This window comes from Mandrillus leucophaeus, unplaced genomic scaffold (genome assembly GCF_000951045.1).
Source record: "Mandrillus leucophaeus isolate KB7577 unplaced genomic scaffold, Mleu.le_1.0 Scaffold233, whole genome shotgun sequence".
Taxonomy (NCBI): Eukaryota; Metazoa; Chordata; class Mammalia; order Primates; family Cercopithecidae; genus Mandrillus; species Mandrillus leucophaeus.
In genome coordinates, this window is record NW_012102399.1 from 4587291 (window position 1) to 4611382 (window position 24092).

The window sequence follows — 24092 nt, forward strand, 5'->3', positions numbered from 1 at the left end:
TTGGGAGGCCAAGGTGGCTGGATCACTTGAGGTCAGGAGTTCGAGACCAGCCTGGCCAAAATGGTGAAACCCCGCCTCTACTAAAAATACAAAAATTAGCTGGGCATGCTGGGCATGTGCCTGTAGTCCCAGCTACTCAGGAGGCTGAGGCAGGAGAATTGCTTGAACCTGGGAAGTGGAGGTTGCAATTAGCCGAGATCATGCCACTGCACTCCAGCCTGTGCAATAAGAGTGAGACTCCATCTCAAAAAAACAAAACAAAACAAAACAAAAACAAAGACAGATACCTGATGTGGTTCAGTGCAGAAATAATATTTTCAAAGCAACAGCAGAAACAGATGAATGCTTTTTGTCACATCAACTAAGTATCATATTACTTTGGGGAAGTTACCATAAAGGATTCTATGAAAGCTAACAAGCTGAAGTTAAAATGGAGAGAGGTTCACTTTGAAGTGTCTGGAAAATTTACAAATGGTCTCTTGTTCAGTAAAGGAGAAAGAAAAACCAGTTTGTTTAATGCAAGAAGAATAAAGGCAAATCTAGCTTAGGCTATAAATTGTTATGATTTGACTTTCTTTGTATGGTGAAGTTAAAATGAAAATGATAACCATGCCTTGTAATCTTAAACTAGAACTTAACCTAAGGGCACACAATATAGGAAAAAAGTTATTGTCCATGACCCAACTTTAGAAATGGAATCCCTTGATATGGGTGCTATTTAAATAATGTGTCCTTTTGCATATTTGCATGGAGTGATGTTTTCAGTTTTACAGGCATGCAGAGGACAAACAGGATAGAACAATATATGTACTCATGCTTTATCATCTGAATATCGTGAAGAACAGGGTTTGATGAAATCCAGTTCTACAATTCTACAAACTTACAATGCAGGATACCTGACCACCTCATCTGATGGGCTAATTAATACAAGATAGCTCAGTTTTGGCAAGGTGACCACAACCGAACGTGAACCTCTGGCCTCATTCTTCTGTTTCCCGCAGCCTTCCATGGTTCTATTCTTGGCCCTGTGCCTCCTGCCATCGTCAAGCGAAGCTGCTAATAAAAATGGACACACTGAGGGCTGGCCCATATACTTTTCTTGTTGCTGCTGCTTTGTCAAACTAGTGTAAGAGATTTTATGGCAGAAGAGGCAGAAGTCCATTCCCTTTTTTCATTTTGTTTTAGAGACAGGGTCTTGCTCTGTCTCCCAGGCTGAAGTGCAGTGGTGCCATCATAGCTCACTGCAGTCTGGAACACCTGGGCTCAAGCGATTCTCCCACCTCAGCCTCCCAAGTAGCTAGGACTACAGGTGCACGCCACCACACCTGACTTAGAATTCCCTTCCAGTGGCTGGCCCTGGGTTCCTGTGGAACATCCTATACGCAGCACACATGCAGAGTGCCTTTGTGCAGCTTTCATGAATGGAGGCGCAGCAGGTGCTCTCCTGGAGGTTCTGATGTACTTATCACAGGATAAACAGATTGAATGAAAGAAATGCTATATATCTGACAAACCTCAACTCCGGCAGTACTGAACAATCCCAAGGAACTTGCAACTGTCACAATATGACCATGATTAATCTCCAGCATCGTAGGAAGAAAAGCCTTAGTGGTCTGAAACAAAGTTAGATTCAAGTTTTAGAACTGACATCATGAATTTCATCTAAAACCCAATCCAAGATCACAAAACAAATTTTTATTCACAAGATGTTACATTTCCCAATTCCTTTAAAAATATTTTACGTTTATCAAGAAGATCTTTTAATTGTCTGGTTAGCTTAGCACTGTATCATCAGCATGGCAGGCCTATTGTAAGTCATGACCGACAAGACTGTAATGTAAGAGCTTTTGTGGACAGTGTCTAGAGATGAAAAGAGAGCCATTGGCAGAAGGTTCTTAATCACCTTTCAAGTGACAGTTATCTGCTAATTTAAAGTACTCCCAAGCCAGAGATTTGTTTCTGCTTATGACACTTCAATGCAGCTATCTCATGGTTTGGGAGGGACCACAGCCTACTACAAACATTGCCTTGTATTAATGTGTGCCTTATGGCGATGTCTACATAGTAACAGACCCATCAATGAAGAGATACTCCAGCAGTGTGCTCTGGAATCCCAAGGCTTACCACCAAAGTGAACTAACAGGAGACAAAGTATTTTAGGATGTAAAAAACAGGGTAAATTATAGAACTATTTTTGTGAAAAACATATTATAATGCCAACTGTACACTGACAAGAACGTGTATCATTCTGAACAGTCACATTCCAACGTGGGTTTCACTGCAAGGACTCTGCCACAGATGCAGGTGACTGGCCACACAGTGAGGCAGAGTGTGGCACACGTTCCAGGGTGGGGGACCCAGGGGCCCTGGAACTTGTGCTAGAGGTGGCACAAAATCAGAGGCGGCGCTGATTTCTTACTCACTAAACTCTTTTCTCTCTAGCTCGCTTGTCTTCAAAATGCAAGGCTGTATCAGACAAAAAAAAAAAAAATTACTTCAAATTGCTTACAATGATCTATTAACTACTCTACCAGGCTCCCAACAGTTTTATAACCTGCTTCTTAAAAGAAAGCAGTGAAGAGCAATCTGTCTACTGCTGAGTTATCTCCTACTGCCAGCACAGCTTCCCATGATTTATGAAGTTAAAAAAACCCACACAACCAAACACTACAGAGCAGACTTAAGGAAGAGCTGCATTCCCTTCTCAGAGGATTTACTGGCTAAGGTATCACTGAGTTTTTGCATGAAACCTAATTTGGGTTTGCGGGTTTTTTTCTGGGGGGGTGGGGGTGGGGTGGGGGACAGGGTTTTGCAGTGTTGCCCAGGTTGGAGTGCAATGGCATAATCATAGCCTCGAACTCCTGGGCTCAAGTGATCCTTCTGCCTCAGCCTCCCGAGTAGCTGGGACTACAGATGCACGTCACCATGCCCAGCTAATTTTTAATTTTTTGTAGAGAAGGGGTCTCACTATGTTGCCCAGGCCAGTCTTGAACTCCTGGGCTCAAGTGATCCTCCCGTCTCGGCCTCCTAAAGTGCTGGGATTACAGGCATGAGCCACTGCCCTTGACCCGATCTAATTTGTTATAATTTTTATGTGTAAAGCTTGAAAACAGCAATTCCATTAATTCTGATGTTTTTCTATGCTCCCATCAATTATTCATACAGATGCCACATGAATTTTTGTGAAGTATCCCAAGGTCTTCCCCAGTCATCAAGCATCACCCCAGTCCCAACTCATACCGTTTGAGTTTCCTCATCAGTACCCATGAAATGCTTATTCTCACCTGTGTCATTTGACCCAGGAACTCTTCTGATAATCTATCCCTGACCCTTCCTATGTAAATCAAAGTGTAATATTCATCACATATTTATATAGTCTCTCATACTTTTCAAAGTGCTTTATGTCACTGGAGTCTCCTAATAATTCTTTATTGAAGATAGTTAGGGTGTTAAACCTTTATCTAATATTATTCTAGGTCAGCCTGACTTTGTCTATATTTCTGTAAGACGTATAGTCAGTACCATTCACCTTAACATGATTATATGTTTAATAGTGTTTTGATTTTGATTGTCTTATACTTATTTGTCTGACTGTTCCAGACTAAGCTGGAAGACCCAGATCAATCTTCCAAATATTAAGGGAAAATTACTTTGCTACACAGAGACAGGCACTGTGGAGGAGAACTAGTGATACGGTTTGGATCTGTGGCCCTACCCAAATCTCATGTCAACTATAATCCCCAATGTCAGAGGTATGGCCTGGTGGGAGGTAACTGGACCATGGGAGTGATCTTTCATGTATGGTTCAGGACCATTTCCTGGTGCTGCTCTAGTGATAGTGAGTTCTTGCGAGATCGGGTTGTTAAAATGTGTGCAGCCCCCACCCCCACCCACCCCCTCACTTCCTCCTGCTTCCGCAGTGTTTACTGCTGTACCCCCTTTGCCTTCTACCATGATTGAAAGCTCCCTGAGGCTTCCCCAGAAATGGAGCAGAAGCCTCTATGCTTGCTGTACAGCCTGCAGAACCATGAGCCAATTAGACTTCTTGTTTTTGTAAATTACCCCGTCTCACGAATTTCTGTATGGCAGTATGAGAACAGACTAATACAGCAAGTGAACCCACTCCTTATTACTGCATTGCCCAAGTACAATGCTGAGGAAGAGAGACACATGTTTCAGCTTGATTGTATTTCTTTGTAGTAGTAAAAACAGAAAGAGTAATTATGACAGTAATTATTATTTTGATCTGTTACTAAAAAAAGTCAAGAACTGGTACTTCAGGTTATTATGGGTTCAACTTTAGGCTCTATAATTTATACATGGTTATTATATCACAGAATTGAAAAAAAGTAACATCACAATGGAGTTTATGTATTCCAATCTAAACTAGAAAACAGCTGGGCACAGTGGCTCACACTTGTAATCCCCAAGCTTTGGGGGAGGCTAAGGCAGGAGGATCACTTGAGCCCAGGAGTTCAAGACCACCCTAGGAAACACTGTGAAACCCTGACTCTACAAAAAAATACAAAAAGTTAGCCAGGCATGTACTTGGTTACCTGACAAATCTGAATCACTCACTCACATGTCCACTCTAACTCGAGCCAGCGGCTGGCTCTGACTAGAAACTCAGATATCATAGCAGGTTGGCTCTAATGACTTCCCTGTATTCACGTGCTCTGGTCTTGCCTGCAGGTGTTAAATGACTAATCCAGATCCCCAGCACCACATCAAGGTAGGTGACAGAAGATTAACAAGTTCCTAACTGTTCTTTAAGTGTAATTTGTTGCAAGGTTCTGAAACTGATTAATGTCCCCTCCCCTTCTTGCCCTGAAATGAATCTGGTGGTATTAAGTTATATAAAATAGTTCCAGTTTCTCCATAAGGAGGGTACTATGGCTGCATATTCTAAAAAATGTGATTTGGGGACACATTTCCCACTGTGGGACCCTCCCCCCACCCCCAAATTGTTTGAAGAAGAGTTAAGCTACTGGTTTAAAGGAAAAGGAAACAAAAAAGGGCGAGGGGGACAGAGAGAGAGAGAGAGAGAGAGAGAGGGAGAGAGAGAGGAGGCGGGAAGAGAGAAGAAGGGAGAGAGAAAGAGAAACCAAACAATCCAGATACGGCTATGTGAAAAAAATCTTTTCCAACTGTGGGCTATAAACATTTGGGGAAATACATTCCAATTTTAAAGAGTAAAGTATGACACAGATTGGCTTGTTGTAATATGAAGCTTTCTTTTGAGAGGGAGATTGTTTTGTTTTGTAAAGCACAGGTGGGTCAATGTTCAGTTTAAAACTTGATTTCTTTGCCTAATCAAGGACAAATTTGGCCTTCTGTATAAATTAAATCCAACGTATCTTTGCATTTTCTACATTTTAAGACAAAGATCCATATTCTTTATTTGAAAGGCTCATTAATTACAGGCAACACTGCAATTACTATAACAACCACTCACAGCGTCAACCACCACCAAAGAGCTGCGCGGTGGGAACTGAGAGGTGAAGAAAGCTATCTAGGGCCGCTAATCAGCCTGAGATCCCAGACAGCTTGTTTCTAAAGCTGGTGTCAAACATTTACTCAGCTCTGCTCTGTGTCGGGCAAAGGCAGGCTTGGGGTAGGAGCACCCACATGAGGACCACTCGGGTTTCTTTTAAGCCTGTGCTCAGGTTCCTGCTGGAGCCCAGTACACGTGACTGAGCACGAAGGCTGTTAATCATTTCCTTTGCTGCCTGAATAGAGGCGAGCAATTACTCCAAACTCCTGCCTTATGTCTGGGGCGCATTATTAAACAAACTTTGATCAACATGAATTCTAGTCCATATTTTGCAAGAAAAATGCTATAGTTGGGTGACTAGAAAGCATCACATTTTCAGGAATTTTCCCAAGTAACCTGACTAGTTTTCTTTTCTAATTACTCTTGCCCTCAACAGTCTGGTAGATGACATTTGAGATAGCACAGCATATTCTGTCCTTGACACTGCTTGACAGCACAAAGAAATCTGGCACTTTGCAATGAATTATTAATGTGCACAAATATTGTAGCATGTATGAGGTAGAGACCAGCAAAAGGTGAAGTGCTAGTTGCCATGACACCAGTCAGTTCAAGCTAAGGTTCATAATCTTTAACTTTGTCTCAAAGAGTCGTCAGAAGAACATAAAGGGCAAATCTGAAACACAGAGCCAAACGGCTTCAGTATAAATTAATGCCTGTGAGGCATGGGCGGATCTGAGAGGGCAGCACAGATAATTTGCTGACCAATAGGACTGCTGAGTTATACCAACTATAAGGATGGATAGATCAGGAGTTATCATCCAGTAAAGGGGTCTCCAAATGCAGTACATGTGATCAGTCTCCAGAGTGAGCTGGTGCCCATGCTGGTTGGCAAGGTTTGCTAGATGCTAACTGTAAGTCAGAGAATTGCACTCTATTGCAGTGTCCTCTTGCCTGTCTACAAAACAGAAGAAGACATCAAGTTCTTCCGCAGGAAAATATGGTTGACTCTTGATCTGGGGGGGGTCTCGAAGTCAGTAACCAATATGTGAACCAAGAAGTTTTCAGAATTTAGAGTTGGAAGGGGCCTAGGGATTTTCTTATCTGCAAAAGAGAAAACTTTTAATAACTGACTTTGTCTATTAAGTGTGGAGCTAGAACTTTGATTACCATGATTAATTTGATCACAAGATTCCAATATCATAATCTGCTACCAGCTGACGGGGTTGCTGTGTGATTTAAAAAAAAAAAAAAAAAAAGGAAGGACATTCAAACGGACACTGACATTCCTACGAAACATGCTTAACAAGTCTAATATCTCCTTAGCTCCTCAGGGCTCCTCTTCAAAGCACTGGGCACGTTGAAAGATAACTGTAAAGGTCACATTTGTGATATAAGCAAGAACTTCTTAAACAGACGTGTAAGTAACTGCACATAGACATGACATGTCATAGCTCGAGAAATCTTTTAAAGTAAAGTTTACGCCAAATTAACTTCCAACAGCTCCGACTCTCCAGACCATTACTGGTACTCTTAATGACAGACTGTGCAGCCCAGAGCCTGCAGCTGCAGTGTCAGGACAAATTAGCCTAAAGTGGAACAAAAGTCAATGTGAAGAAATGTGGTATCCGGCAAAGTCTGACTTTTGAAATTCTGAGATTGATGACATTTTAAAGGTGTAGGTACAACAGAATGTGTTTTCCATATTTGTAAGCAATTCTAGGTTCCTGAGCACTAAGAGAAAAGCAAAGTTAATTTCTCACCACAGGAGAAGGCCTCATTATTTTTGTGCACATACACGACTGTCCTGTGATCAATTCAAGAGAAGGTATCTTTTAAAAGAATGGTTTTGAAATGTTTATCTCTTATTTGAAATCTAAGAAAGAGAGTAGACATTCATTTCCAAAGAGGACCATAAATCATATAACGCTGGGAGAAAGGTCACCACCACCAGCACAGTACAGTTTTCTCACGTATGCTTAAGGTTTTTCAGAATTTCCAAATGTTAGCATGATATAAACTTTGAATAAAAAAGAACACCATCAAGACTCCACTGAACAAAGAACGCCTGACCGGAAATGCTTACGGCACCCATCACATGGCTGGGCAACTTTCCTCTACTGTTCCACCCCTTCTGCCTGTGCAGCTGCCAGAGTTAACTTATCTTTATCAGAATCACAAAGGAACACTCTCCCGCTTATTTACAAGGCTAAAATGACATCTGGTGGCACTCTTCTCTGAGAACTCAGTCACTGTGCCTGGAAAATGATTCAAAAACACAAACTTTTGCAGGGCAACTGTAGGAGTATTCTTGTGCATGTGGTAAGTACTAACTGCTGATGTTGCTGAAATGTTCCACTAGTCCCTGTAGCCTCACAATGTTTTATTCATTGTCCTGTGATCAATTGAAAAAAGCCATCTTTTAAAAGAATCGTTTTGAAGTGTTTATCTTTTATTTGAACATCCAAGAAAGAATAGGCATTCACTTCCAAAGGGGACCGTACGTCCTATCATGCCTGAAGGTGCTTAAAATACAGTGAACTGTGTTAAAGTTAACAGGATACATCATTAGTGTGTTCAAAAATATAAAATGGTGACATACTACCAGCTCACCTGGGTAAGGAAAATATGTCTAAAGTACCTCTAAAGGTATCTATCTATTAAATATACTGACCAAACTTTAGACATTTTACTTTGACCGTAGAAAGTATTATTTGAAAAAAACAATCTTCATTCCAAAATTATATCTTTAATTAGGAAGTAAAACCTACATCTGTATTTGCTAGCAGTACCAACTTTAAATATTCTAGCTGCAGCTGACAACAGAAATTCTAACATGCATATGTTGTTGCGTAATAGCCTCTTTTTCCTACTTGGGTATGTTTGTAGAGACAGAAAGGTCTCCTGACCAATTGTGCAACAGAGCCCCAAGATATTAAGCTTGGAACTACTGTCTCAGACTTAACAAAATGTTCATCTTAATTTCTATCACATTGAGACAAAACATTCACTCTTTAGATAATACAGGAGAGACTAAAGAACATGTCATAATAGTCAAATTTGCGCCAATGTTAAATCTATCCTTTTAAAAACATGTATTATTGTGGGGCCACAGGGATTAGCGTAACATTTGAACAGAATCAGCAGTTAGTACTCAACGCACATGCACAAGAATACTCCTACAGTTGCCCTGCAACCAAGAAGCTAATAAAAGAGCCAGGCTTTTCAAATGAACACCTCGATGATGACACCATTAATTATTCAGCAAAAATAAATGCTTCATTAACTTGTCTTCACACTGTTAAAGGATAGGATGAATTTACCTCAAGGCAGCAACTCAGATATCAACATTCCCTTACATTTTAGAGCTCACTATGCAGAAATACCAGAAATAAGGTGACTTAAAACTCAATTTGTCTGTAAAATACACTGGCCTTTGGAATCCAGAAACCCACTTGGTCCTGACTGCCCGTTACTTAACCTTCCTTTTGTTCCTTGACCTCTCTGGATCTTGACTGAACTCATTTGTGAGACAAAAGAGGAGATCTCCAAAGTTTTTTCATCTCAAATATGTTATGATTTATATTCAACAATTATTTTTCCAACTCCTACCACACACCCAAAATACTGAGGTCACGCTGAGGTATTATTTGCCTAAGACTCTCATAAATGACTCAATAAGGGATCAACTCCATTAGTGCAGTGGCCAGCATTGAGTGATCAGCAAAAATCTCATTGAGTATTTCTATGATGTCACGGCTGTGCCTTTTAACATAACTTGAATGTATGCCTCTTACCTATTAAAAAAATTACAAATTATTTGTTTGAAACAATCATCCTTTTTCTGTGTTTTATTTGAGTCCATGGAGGCTCAATGTGTTAAACAATGAATGCTCAGCACTGTTTCTGAAATGCTGTTTTCCCTGATCTTTTCCCTGCCGGGCCCTAGATGATCAAATGAGTGTTCAATGATCTCCTTAAGCTTCAGGCCCCTCCCCCTATTTAATAACTCTTTATGGAATAATGAAAATAACCCACAAAATTGCAGCCAAATAGCTTGCCAAACAACAGGCTGTCATTAATCTCTTTGCTTTGCCCCAAACTCAAATTGCATCTTAGAAATTGTAATGAAGACAGATCTTCCAAAGGGCAGAGGCTTCGGTTCTGCTCTAGTGACCAGTTAACTACTTCCATGACGCATAAACACATGCATGTGAGCTTAGCCACTGCTCAGGCCATCTGCAGTGGCAGACTTCCTAGCCCCTGTTCCAACAGCATGGCTCTCAATGTGCCCATGATCATCAACCCCTGTAATTCTAATTGTAAATAGTTTAAATTCTTCCCTGCTTTCTAGTTTTGCTTACTGTGAAATCTTTAAAAAAATTAAAATCTTTACCTAAATGAAGGGTAAATATATTCAAGAGATTACGGCTGAAAACTTATTCTGTTTTTAAACATGCACTGCTAGAACTTAGAATTCACTCAACATATATTAGGGTCTATGAGGTACCTACATTGGGATAGGCATTGTTAAAAAACAAAAATAAATATTTGTGAACCTCTTCAAGGATTTTAAAGATTGCAGATGGCAGCTTTCCTATAAATCAGTGGTTTGCTACATTAGAATCACCTAGGCAGCTTTTCCTCCTGGTGTTCAGGACACATCTCAGACCAATTATACCAGAATCTCCAATGGGAGAATCAGGCATCAGAAGGCAACGTCCCTCAGGTGGTTCCCATTTGTAGCTGAGTTCGGGAACCAGTGCTCTAGAACAGCGTTTCTTAATCTCAGCACCATTACATTTGGGCCTGGGTAATTTTAAGCCATAGGATTGCCCTATGCATGGAAGGATCTTTAAGCAGCATCCCTGACCTCTCTCCACTAGATGCCAGTAGCAGCTCCACCAGTCTGACAAGAAAAATGTCTCCAGATGTTACCAATGTCCCCTGGGGGCAAAATCACCCACATGAGAACTGCTCACTAGAAAGAACATGTACATTAGGAAAGGAAGTCCCATATACTCCAGTGATGATTTTCCCTTAAGTTTTCATTCTCATATTGTAATGACATTTTCCTAGGTTGGGAATATATTTAGGGCTGGAAATTGAAAAAAAAAAAAAAAGCCAACAACTTAAATATGGACTCAAAACTTCATCACTTGCAGTTTCTGTACTTCAAACCACCACTCCACCATGAAATTAAGGACAATAATATTGATCCAACAAGTCTGATATATTCTAGCTACCTCACAGAGGAACAATATTGAAATGTAATAGAAGATCACACCAATCACTTACCAATCACAACTCTGGTTAAACCACCTAAAATATTATTACTAAATTATGAGAACTGAAAAAAGAAAACTTCCTTTTAAGGACAACAAATATACACGAGACACCATTCCTTCCATTATCCAGCAACACCACACACTTCTTCACTGGCTGGCCCTGACTTTCTGCTGTGGTGCTTAGGGCAGCTGTGAAAACTCCACCCTGGGCAGAGCAACCAAGAAGAAGCATGAGCTAAAGGGCACCTGGACTCTTCCTTTCAGACACTGGACCTGAATCAAAATTTAAAAAATAAACCTAGATCAGAGTGGGCCCCAGAGTACGCAGTCTGACATCTTGCTAGGTACAAGATTCCTAAAGGGCTGGTTAGCTCAGGAAAAAAAAAAAAATAGTGTGTGTGTGTGGGTATGGGGGAGATGAAATACTGAAAAGGTGGGAAGAGCAGTTCCTCTTCAAACTTTGACACATATGCGCGTAGGAATCACCTGGGCTCTGAAGCAAATACAGACTCGGACTCAGTAGTTAGGTTGTGCTGCCACGGCTGCTTGGGACCACGAGCCAAGCACAAGATTCTAGAGTGAGCCTGAGCATTTATCAGGTAAAGGCTGGTTCAAATCAACTCCAAGAGCCCCTGGTATGAATGAGCATGGGACTTTGTGGACTGACTCTATGTCTATTTGCCTTGGATCCATTTTTAGCATGAGCAAGCCACCCAATCCCATTAGAACAAAGTTCATAAAGAAGAAACCTAAAAGACTTCAAATCTTCCCCACCACATCCACAGAGGCTTTGAAGGCTTATCTTTCAAGACAGGGACTGTAGACTCCATCATCCTCAGCACTTCCCTCACTGGCTTTCCAACTTTACCTTGGACAAGTGAACCACAGAGGCTTTTATACTCTGGTAAGCCTCATTTAGGGAAAAATTACCCCTTTATAGATCACATGCTTGGACCATAAGTTTGGACACTACCAGTGGCCCAAAGTGCACAATTTTGAAAATTCATGATTAACATTTCAAAGGCAAAGCTTATGAAGCTATCTGGAATTCTGATCCCATAAGAATATTATATAACAGAATAAAGGTTTTACATTTTGTTAGGAGATAAGCTAACAAAATGAACTAAACTAAAACCACGCTTAACTGATATTTTGGTACCAATTATTAATAGAACTTTGTTCAGAAAGTCCTTGTAGAAGAGCCCTTTCCATTCGTGACTTTTCTGTGTCCAGTTTGTCAATACTGATATGCAAACTAGGAAGAGAAAGAAGGAAGCTGGGTGACCAAGGATGTACTACACTATTCTCAAGGAAATAATTCTCTCCAATACAAGCTATGGAAAAGTACAGAAAAGGCCCAGAAACACGCAAGTTGGGCTTTGGTAATAAAATTCTAGTACAGTATTGGTTCTTCAGGCTTGAATTTTACATGCTTGTCTAATCTACAGAGCAAGCTTTCTGGGGATATTAAGCTAGGGTTAATCAGTTATTGCTAAACTAACCATGCTAATAAAAAATCAACATTTGAAGACTAATTCTTATACCACAGGGCAAAACCCATAAGTGACTCATAGGAAAATCTACCTACTGTACCAGGAGCTTTGAACTTGTAGCCCACAGCTAAGTATTTGTACAGGCTTTAACCTGGAAGCCTAGGCTGAGGGTTTGGGTCCTAGCTTCTTCCTTCCCTGGCAGTGACCTTAGGGAAGTCCCTTCACCTCTCTGGGTTTGTTTCCTCATCCATAAACATGAGGATAGTGGCTCTACTTAATTCAGAGTTGCTGTGAGGCTCAGATGAGAGAAGTGTTTATGAAAAGGCTTTGTAAATTTAAGTGCTATAAAAAAAGTTCAGTAAATGTACACAAGGCTCATTAAGCATATATTTACAGACTATTTTTGTTATAAGTGCTATCTATTTTTGGTTAGGCTGTTTCCTCAAGTTACTGCAAGTCCTGGTTCTTACTATGTATGGCTCCCAGTCCTCCCTGCCCTCCACGCAGTGCCAGACCATACTTTCGGTTAAAACACAGTATCTGACCTAAGAAAAGAAGTCTCAAAAACATTGCTAAGCAGTTGCTTCAGCTGCCTAGTCCCTTTCATCCCGAGTCCTAGATGACGCTGGAAAACAACAAAACTTTCCAACACCACCTCCTTTCTAATTCTTCTTATTCAGTCCCATTTTACTATAGGCAAAAAATGACTGTTATAAATAAAAATTGCAACACTTTAACAGTCCAGCAAACATAATAAAGATACAATACGAAATCATTTGAAAATAATTCATTACACCTTATGCTTCTCTTTCCCAAGAGACTGTAGGACTAGCCCATGTAAAAAAGCGTTAAGAAATCAGTAGGGGGCAGTATGTTAATTACAACTTACAGGTGGGAAAACTCAGGCTTTGAATTTTAAGTTTCATTTGTCCTCAAAATACCCCTGTGTTTACGTAAGTAACACTTATGTTATTTTGAGCCCTATTGTTTAGGATAACACTAAGAAGCTGCAGCATGTTAATATTCAAAAATTCCAGTACTAACCTATTTGAAGGAAAGGCAAGAAATTCACATTTTATGCAAGCAGCATATAAGAAACACTTGTGGTTTTTTCCAAACCAAAAAATGCAATGTTAACATCACTGCCACTTTCACACATTTTTGTGTGATCTTTGAAAGTTTCACAGACCAAGTAATGTTTTGTTTCCAAATGTGAATTCATTGTAAATGGCTTGTCATTGTAAGGGGCTAATTTGACAGCACTCAAGGTTGTGGCAGTAATTGCCCTTACTTGTTAAATATTCTAGCAGCATTTGCTGCAGTGTTGAAAGTTTTACGATGATTATAAGAGGATATTCATTTTTTTCCCCCTGTGGCTCACTTCATTTTAGTTTCAGAGCATTTAGGAAAATGGTCCCTGACAGGTGTGAACTTCAGTTTTAAGAGAATTGACAAATAAAGTAAAAAAGACAAAAAAAAAAAAAAAAATTCAAGAATGAAATACACTGGGGAAGCTCTTCAAGTGAAAAATGTTAGCATTCCTTCAGACCACATGAAAAGGTGTGCCTCCCCTCACATCCCCTCCGGTGTGGGGATGGCATAGACCTGTATAAACCCAGGGATGCAGGTGACTGAAACTAGCCAGCCAGGTATGTCGAGGGAAATGTGACTGAATCCCAAGGCCATGCTCTGCCGGCCTAGGCTCTGAACAGTGGTACCTTAACAGAACGATAATCCACAATACAGGGAAGCTTCCGAAGGCTACCTATTATGGGGACCAGCTGTATGCTTCAGAAAGAATCAGAAACCCCCATCTTCTGAGTTATTTTCCAATTATGTCTATATGGGGTCTCAGCCTAAAGGAGCTTCTAGGTCAGTTGATAGAATCTAGAAGTGTTAGTTCTTTGAATACCTAGCTACTATACTGACTTCTGATAAGAAAGATTAACACATTTTAATCTGATCTCTGGAGTTACAGGCTCAAAACATTGAACTTAACCCATTCAGCTGAGGCAGGAAATAGTTCTCTATTTCTTAAAGACTATTAGATTTTGTCATACTCCAAAAATTAGTTACAAAAGACCCTTTCTCTCAGGAAAATACTGGTTCCATGTGCAGGAAATAAGATACAAATCCACCCTGCCAGTACACCCCCTAGTGGAATTTCAGCATAGTACAGTTTGGGGGTCCAAAAACATCCCAGGTATTTAGGACTTTCCCAGGTCCAGTGGCTGTAACTCCGCCATAATAATGTCTTCTACTTATTACTGAGCATACGAAAACAAGCCAGCAAGCAAACATAGCATGTCATCTGCACGTTCATCCATATAGGCAGATATCTGAATTAGACACATGCAAATAGACTACTTATTATAATTGAAACAGGCTTAATTTTAGTTTCTGAAAGAACTAAAGCAGAAAGTTTAGATGAATTTGCTATTAATATTTCTCAACTCAAGACAAAACTTAAATGTAAAGGGGTTTCCTACTTAAAATTCTTCTAACTCTCAAGTGAGGCTATTAAATTTTCTCAGATTGTCATGGCTTAGATATATTCAAGTTACTAAAATCGATTCACTAGAATTTGCCAAAGATCTCGAAAATCTGAAGCATGATCAGAGTAAAAACAAATGTAAGAGAAGAGAATAAGCAGAGTAAGAGCAGTTAAGTATTAAACTATAGGGTTCGTAGTGACCCAATCCTGCAACGAATGGCTAAGGACTCTGCCGGGGCATTCTGCATTCAGTCTTTTTGAGAAAGCTATTCAGTCAGTGTTAGTGTTAGCATTAGCACAGGCTATACAATGCTTCCACTTTGACATATCCTATAGATTAATTTTTATTTGGGCAGATAATAGATAAAGCCTGGGATGTAGAAATAATGAAGCAGAAAACAACAAATACCAACTTTGCTTCCTTCCAGGAATTGAGATAAATAGCACAACTCACTCCATGATCAAACAAGAAAGGGCCATTCCCTGAGCCGAGAATTCCATGACTATTTTACAGGGACTGCCACCTTAATATATAAAAATATTAAGTGAACATGAAAATATTTTGAATTTGTTTTTCTCAGGAATAGTGACAGATTTTTTTTTTTTCTGAACCATTTAACTTCTGTTGTTTTCAAGTAAAACAGGAATCAAATGGCAGAACAGCCAAGCAGAGGCTCTTGTGAGAAACATAAGTGTGTGCAAGGCTCTCTCCAGGCACAGTGAGGAGTCCAGCCCATCTGAAGTTTACAGTAGATGAGGGGATAAAATAGGTGCTGACCTGGAAAAGCAGGTGGAAATCAGCTTTGGAAGGCCCAGGATGCCATGCTAATGAGCCTGGACTTCACACTGTGAGCAATATGGTCATACAAGGGTTTTAAGCAGGCAGATAACAAACTCAAGGCTGCTTAGATGACCCTAGGTTGGAAACCCAAAAGCGAACACAGGAAAAGATCAGAGGCACTTTCAAGAGTCCACGCAAGAGGTGATGGAGGCACACAGGAGGAAGTAGGAAAGGAAAGGGGGGATCAATCAAAGCACAAGGGCCCAAGAGAATGGTCAGGATTTAGGGACCCATGAATGTGTGCAGGCTGGAAAGGTGAAGATAATGCTGATGTTTTTAAGTCTGGTGACCAGAGAATGCAAGAAAGAGCAAAGAGGAGTTTGTTCAGTTTTGGACATGCTGCTTTAAGAGAATGTGTGGTGCAGTCAAGGTAGTTGTGTGAACTTGGGAACTATCCTAGAGATCACAGTTGAAGCCACTGAAATAGATTACCCAGCTAGATGGAGGTTCTGAGAAGAGGTCTGAGCGTACAATACTAAACAGTCATTACAAGCTGGAGGTGGGGAGGCTAAAAGGATTCAGAAGGCACACAGAGAAGCATAACAAAGTGGGCTTATCATGGAAGCTAAAGCACTTGAGTTTCAAGGAGACGGTCAAGAGGGTCACATTCTGTAGAAAGACGAAGCTGCACACTGGATTTGGCAATGAGGTGAGCGCTGCTGTTTTTTTTCATTTAGGTTAGAAATGATGACATTGGTTATTTAGGAGTATTTTTTAAACAACAGAAAAACAGACACAGATTAGAACATATTGAAGATGTTGGAGAACTTTTTATCTGATGTAACGTCTGGTTCCCTATTCACACCAGCTACATAAAGTGATATTTTATCATGTCATAGATTTTGATTTCTAGTAGCAACAGATTTGGGCCCAGCATGTAATGTATCAAATACAGAAAAACTCAAAGTTCAATGAGCATGTGATCCTATTTTGTGTATACAGGTATACAGTCCCAGGTACCAAGCAGTTCCTATCAAAAGAGATGTTTTATTCGGTTTTCAACTGTGACTACAAGAATAAGATAAAATTGACCCCAGGTCAATTTACAACTCTGTTTAAGACATTGAAAGTACTTCTAAAGTTCAAACATTTTTATACATGACATATATTTAATAACAGAAACCAGTTCTAGTGGAGACTTTTAAAAATAGGCCATGAATTCCAAGTGTTTAGTAGCTATCTTAAGATAGGAAATCAATACTCTCTATAAACTAGTCTTACACCTATTATGGTAAGGAAGAAGAAATACTGGCCAAATATTTTTATGAATACTTTAGAAATGAATGTAGGAAGCCTTGAACAAAACTAGGTTTCTGTAACCAGAGAACAGAGGAATGCAGTATGTGAGATTAAAAACCAGTAAATCACATAAGAACCTAAACATTAATGATTAGGGACCATTCATGAGATATTAGGTACAACCGCAGCACTAATGTCTTTAAGTGCTACATTACTCAGATCTAGCTGGTGGGCTTTTACTTTTCCTGGATAGATTTTAACTAAATAGACTTTAGACATTTGGATATAGATAAATGCTTAATTCAGTAATTAGTATTTTAAAACTGTGAAACCTTTTAAGTTAAGTGGTCTATTAATTAACTACCAATTATCTTGTCTGACTACCATATCAATAGAAGTAAATTACCTACTAGCTATTTGACAGATTTAGTCCTTTACCATGCAAAAATTCTTCAGAATATAAAAGGCCTGGAGTTAAATGCTTTTGCTTCCCCCTTTTGGTTAATCAGGGATCAATTTGCTGCTCATGTATAAAGGCCAAATGCAGCTCTTTGGTCAAAAAGGATCTACAGATAAACTTTGGCTTTTAGAAATAGCAAGGTAAGATTCTGTTCCTCTTAAAAAATAACAAGTAAAGCAATGTTAGTATTTTGAGGGAAACACGGGTTTGCATGGAGACCAACTTTCCATATTTCAAAGTAGAGTACAGAGGGGTATTTTTCTTTTCCTTTTCTTGAGACAGAGTCTGGTTCTCGTCACCCAAGATGGAGTGCAGTGTTGCGATCTCAGCTCACTGCAGTCTACGACCCCTGGGCTCAAGCCATCCTCCTACCTCAGCCTCCTGAGGAGCTGGGACTACAGGTACGTGCCACCACGCCCAGCTAATTTTTGTATTTTGGTAGAGACAGGGTTTCACCATGTTGCCAACCCTGGTCTTGAACTCCTGGGTTCAAGCAATCCACCCTCCTTGGCCTTCCAAAGTGTTGGGATTACAGGCTTGAGTCACTGAACCCTGACCAAGAGAGGTATCTTTCAAGTTTTTGCATCTCACCCAGATACAGACAGCCCACATGAATAATTTCTTTGCTAGTGTTAAAGTGCATGATAGTGCATTCATTTTCCATGGTCTTGTACCGGGTGTTTCACAGTAGATTATGCTGACTTGAACCTACCCCAAATCTATCACTAAGTCTTGACTGGTGACCAGGAGAAGGTTCCTAGGAGAGCTACTGATAATGGAACAACATTGGAAGATGAAGTGTCACAGCAGACTGGAAGGCTGTACAGAATTATGCCAGGCTGAGGAAAGGCTTCCAAAGGGTATAGAAATGGTACATGGTTAAGAGGGAAGGAAAGAATTGCTATGGGGATCCTCTTTTTGAGGACCGATCATTGGTAAATAAGAATGGCTGTTACACATTCAATGTGAGCTTGATTCAAATAGGCATACCAACACCAGCCTTCTCAAGTCACTATCCTCACACCAATGAGCAGAGTTCTAACACAAAATAGTAAAAATCAGAACACATGTGGGACAGGAAGAATGGAAAGTTATGTAGGAAAGCAAAAGAAAATGTAAGTGATAACAAGGGTGAGACAGCCCTGTTTTGCAATAATGGTCTCACACAGCTTTAGTCCAACACAGTGCTCACCTTTTCCTTTCTTTTTTTGAGATGGAGTATTGTTCGGTCACCCAGGCTGGAGTGCAGTGGCACCATGTCTGCTCACTGCAACCTTGGCCTCCCAGGTTCAAACAATTCTCCTGCCTCAGCCTCCTGAGTAGCTGGGATTACAGGCTAACACCACCACGCCCAGCTAATTTTTTTGTATTTTTAGTAGAGACAGGGTTTCTCCATGTTGACCAGGCTGGTCTCGAACTCCTGACATCAAGTGATCCGCCTGTCTTGGCCTCCTAAAGTGCTGGGATTACAGGTGTGAGCCACTGCGCCCGTCCCATAATGCTTACCTTTTAAAACTTCAGAACATAGATCCATGTGAGTATTCTCTGAATAGGTTATCTTCTAAATATTTAAGCCTATTATTATCAAATATTTATTGAGTGACTTAAGAATAGAGTTTTGTTCCAGGCAGAGGAAGATGAAAGATGTATATAACAAACTGCCTTCAGACAGCTTGCCATCTACTTTGAGAGAATGATAACAAATGCTGTGAGAGATTAATGGAAAGGAAAGAAAAACCTTAGATGAGTCATTTAACCCCTGCTTCACTGGAAAACAAAGGGTTGAACAAGAAGGTCTCTGGATTCTTGCAACTCTAATATCCGAAAAGGCCAGAAGTGCTGCAGTGGGGAGGAAAGGTTATATTGAGACTTGAGCTACACCTTAAGACACGTGGAATGGAGGAAGAGGGTGTTTCAGGTAGGGGGAATAGTATGTGGACTGGTTTGGGAGTACCCACAGCTTTTCAGTGAAAGTCCACATGGTTTTCTATTTCACTCACTTTTGCTCTGAGTCAGGATCAAAATACTATTTGTTATTTATGAAAACAGATATTAACTGTTACTTAAACGTCTGGCTCAGGATGATCTGTTCAAATGACTGAACAGTTCTTTTCTAAGCTGATGGACTTTTAAAAATGTATGGGGTAACTTCCGCACCCAGATACAGTAAAAAGACACACTCATTATTTTTTCTGGAAGGAAAACAGCACATGCCAATGTCAACATGTTTGAAAAGTTGCCACCAATGCTTCGCCTAAGACGACTACTGGAAGGGAAGCTGAATTCAGGTGGCTCTTGCGACGTTCTTTAACCCCTGTTAAAAAATTCACTGTAAAAATTACACTGAGTTTTCCTTTAAATTTTGGTTGCTGAATCAGAACTTCTCAAAAGATTTGTAAATTTCAGCAAGAAGTCAGAAATTCCAACTCTAAAATGAATTTTCTGACTCAATATTGAAAATAAATTCTTAAGTTTAGATGCTTAGGGGAAAAACAGCTGGAGAATTCAGGAGCCTCCCATACTTTAATACAAAATGATGTCATTACCATCAAGGCTTCCAAGAACTCCCTAAATTGTGTGGTTAAGCAACATCTCAAAGCACAGTGATGACTCTAGGAAGGTGCTATGCTCCTCCCTGGTATACAGATTCAGGTCCAGAATGATTTTCCTATTTAGAGATTTGATTTGACTTCCTCCTTATGTTAAAAAGTAGCCTAATATTAGAAAGACAGTATATCAATTTATGTGCATTTTCAAAGCTAAGGCTATGAAATTTTCCGTGCTTTACACACATTAAATTAGCACTCATTTTATTGGATGTATTCCTGAAGCTGGTTTCTTGTTTTAAATATTTAACTGCAGATTGCATGGGGTTTCTTAAAAACATGATTACATTTGAAATTTTACAATTAAGCAAAATAATCATGCAGAGAAAGTAGGCAAGATGACTAAACTTTAGAATACCTTGTGTAGGTAAAAGTTTACAGTTATGTAATCTTGTATCATCTTAGTCAAAGATGATTGGAGAAAACAATCCCAGTCAGTGTCTGCGGTTCATAATGAACCTACTGATAGTGCTGTAACTTGTTTAGGGCTGACTTAAATCAACTGCAGTTTTTATGGCAGCTTCATCTTTATCATTCTTCAAATAGGAAAATGACACTCCGCCTCCCACTTATGTATGTCTTTTATTTCAAATGGTAGTTGTTTTACTCAGGAGTAGTCATAAACACACAAGATTCTTGATAAAGTCTATGTCAAGTTTATTTGGTTGGACTGCCTTTTATTCATCTAACCCATCCCTTTGACACCTGCTGCCTGTTCCTGGGGACCCAGCCACAGCCAGGACTTTAATTCAGTTCCCCACCCCCACTGAACACAACACACATCTACAGGCAAGCTGAAGTTCCCCCAACTGTATTTGGTGATCTCCTTACTTGTTCAAAACATATATAAGCTCAGGTCATTTATATATTCATTTCTAGAGGTTTGTAAATGAATTAAATAAAGTTCATGTTGGCCGGGTGCAGTGGCTTACACCTGTAATCCCAGCACTTTGGAAGGCTGAGGTGGATCACCTGAGTTCAGGAGTTCACGACCAGCCTGATCAACGTGGTGAAACCCCACCTCTACTAAAAATACAAAATTAGCCAGGCGTGGTGGCGCATGCCTGCAATCCCAGCTCCTCGGGAGACTGAGACAGGAGAACTGCTTGAACCCGGGAGGTAGAGGTTGCAGTGAGTTGAGATCACGCCATTGGACTCCAGCCTGGGCAACAAGAGCAAAATTCCATCTCAAAATAAATAAATAGGCCAGGTGCAGTGGCTCACGCCTGTAATCCCAGCACTTTGGGAGGCTGAGGTGGGTGGATTGCGTGAGCTCAGGAGTTCACGACCAGCTTGGGCAACACTATGAAACCCCATCTCTACTAAAATACAAAAAATTAGCCAGGTGTGGCGGCATGTGCCTGTAGACCCAGCTACTTGAGAGGCTGAGGCAGGAGAATTGCTTGAACTTGGGAGGCAGAGGTTGCAGTGAGCCAAGATCGCGCCACTGCACTCTAACCTGGGCAACAGAGAGAGACTCCATCTCAATAAATAAATAAATAAATAAATAAATAAATAAATAAAGTTCATGTTTAAAAATAAAACATCAAAATAAGCTTCTCCAAGAGCAGAGAAAAAGTTTGATGTTTGAGGTGCAACATTTGAATAAGTACCTCTAAAGCCAGATTCAGTTTTTAAGCAGTTGCTAAAAAATTAATGAGGTTTAATGTGACCTATTTAGGAGAAACAGTTCTTTGTTGTGTTCTATTAGAAGGCTAATCCGCCTATGGAAAAAAAAAGTAGAATCCTATTTCTTTACTCCTTCTTTATTGAATCTTATTTGTCTACAAAAGTAAAGGGAAAATACTGTGAGGAAAAAGAGCATAAAGTGGATCAGCAGTGTGCAGTTATAGGGGAGAGAGTCACATCTACTTTTACTGAAGACAAGTTGAACTGAAAAACTGGGGTTACCTTTGCCCCTAGAGCAGCAGAAGGCCCTGCCCCGCTCCGTAGATCCTGACATTGTTTAATGGTGAGAAGTGGACATCGTTTAAATCCCCAGCTTACCAGGTTTCACTACCTCACTTCCCTCTCTAGGGTCCTATCAGGGTGATATTTGCGAGGCACTGTCTAACCCAAGAGAGTCCTGAGGCGTCCTCCAACAGGAAGATGCCCTGGACCCTGTGGATGGTCAGGGGATGCGAAGTGACTGCCAGGGTGGCCTGGCCACTCCCAACAGAGCACAAATGTTGATTTCAGAATCTTTGGCACTTTCCAAAATGTGGCTGAGCAGTAATTTGGAAGCCTAAATCCTGACTTTAGGAATTCATAAGAACAACCAATGTTTTATAAACTCAACAGAAAGTAAAATAAACAAACCCAGGGTTTTACGCTCCCTCTTGTTATTTTTATGGCAATCTTTCAAACTAGTTTAAAATGTTCAATCCTCTGCCTTCTCAAAAATACTGAGTTGGGGGGTGAGGGTGGGGGGGGGACAAAACGACTAATAGTAACCAGCATACACTGCAGTTTACCATAGGTAAGAGCTAAGGAGATCTCGCGATGAAAGAGTACAGGTTCCTTTCAGGCTGGCACTGAAGTCTCTCTCCTTCCCAACCTTCTCATTGAGGAGGGCCCAGCAAAGAAAACAAGGATGTTTATATTTACCCAGAAATGTGCATGGCAATTGACCATCATGGTTCTCTCAATGAGCTCATCAGGACATTCCAGAAGGTGATGCCCAGAGACCACACCAGCATTATTGACCAGGACTGAGACTTCGCCAACCTCCTTGCGGACTCTTTCAGCCGTCAGGTAGACATTCTCCCTCTTCCCCACATCACAGGTGTACGTAAAAACCTGCAAGTTACAGTGGGGCAGAATTTCTTCCTCACCATTCCCAGCTGTCCTCAGAAGTCCAGATGAGGAGAAAACATGCAAAAGAGAAGGGAGTGCAGAAAGTGAGTCACATGGCGATCAGTAGGACAAAGATCACACAAAACAAAAATACTACAGTGAGCTTCAAATTTCTAACGCTGCAAGGCTTGCCAACGACTGAGCTTTACAGCTGCCTTCCTCCCATGAAGTCTTTGGGAATTATAGCAATTTACTGGATAACTTTGCTTAGGGGACAAGCCCAATACAAGTAGACCACATGGGATCAGCTTGCTGGAGCTAAAGACACCTGCAAAGAACTGATCTCAGCCCAGAGCTCAGAGAACAACACACACACACTACACACTCCTCTTTTTTGGGGAAACAGTGGCCCAAGAGAAACAGCTCTTAGTCTTTAGTATGAGAACCCTCAAAATAGAAACTCACTTCAAGACTCACAAATCAAAACTGCAATTAATAATCTAAATTCATCCAAAGCCAAGAAATGAATCCACAATTTTTAATGAAGAAGTAGGGGTCACTGACTTGTTCTAACTGGGCTAGCTGACTCTTCTAAGAAGTACTCTCACAAATCAAGTTACAGGTAAATATGCAATTTTACCACATAAGAACTTGACAATTAAAAAACCAAAATCGGTATCCTGGAAAATGAATACCCTTATCTTTTAGGTTTTGGCAGGGAGCACAAAAATCTGTATTTGCTACCCCTCCATACCACCAATGAAAATGGTACCTTTTCACCCTTAAATTAAAAACGCAGGTATCAATAAGTTTGGTGATAAATTATCAATACAGGGGAGAAGTGCCCAAGTCAATTTTCTCCGTACAGGTAAATGTTTTCCCTAAAAATGAAAAATTTTGTTAAAAAGCAAGAGCCATTATCAAATTTCCTGGACCAATATTTATGGTTGGTTATGGACTTTGCTTTGGCTTTAAAAAAAAAAAAAAGTCTCAGATTCGGGTTAGTTAATAAGTATCCAGAAATGCAGATTTCCTGGGGTGACCAAAAACATGTAAGAAATTTACAACGAAGCCTAAATTCTCCAAGAGCTTTCTCTTAGGAAGCAAGGCGTCTTTCAATCACGCTCAGGGAATGTAACTAAAGCACTTATCGCTGGCGAAACAATGTAATTATGTTCCTCAGGCTAAACTTATAGTGGAATCGTCAATACTGCTCTCGTTTAAGGGGTTCAGACCACAGTAACACAGACACTTCTTCAGTCGAGTCAGAACTTCCCAAAGACACTTCAGTTTCCCATTGCGCCGCTTCTAAGTCGGAGCGAGACATTTCTTTGGGATCCAAACCTGTGGTAACAAGTTCCCTCCGCCTTCCCTACCCCAAAGG

The 24092-nt window shown here is 40.4% G+C and overlaps 1 protein-coding gene across 1 annotated transcript in view; it reads right to left on the reverse strand.

The window, feature by feature from the left end:
• The window catches only part of RDH10 (retinol dehydrogenase 10 (all-trans)), a 37389-nt gene that overhangs the window by 4804 nt on the left and 8493 nt on the right, over positions 1–24092 (reverse strand). The window contains exons 4-5 of the mRNA XM_011982007.1: positions 22520–22755; positions 1515–1613 (exon numbers count right to left, since the gene is read on the reverse strand). Coding sequence (XP_011837397.1) covers positions 1515–1613; positions 22520–22755 — 335 coding nt within the window. The remainder of the gene's footprint in view (positions 1–1514; positions 1614–22519; positions 22756–24092) is intronic.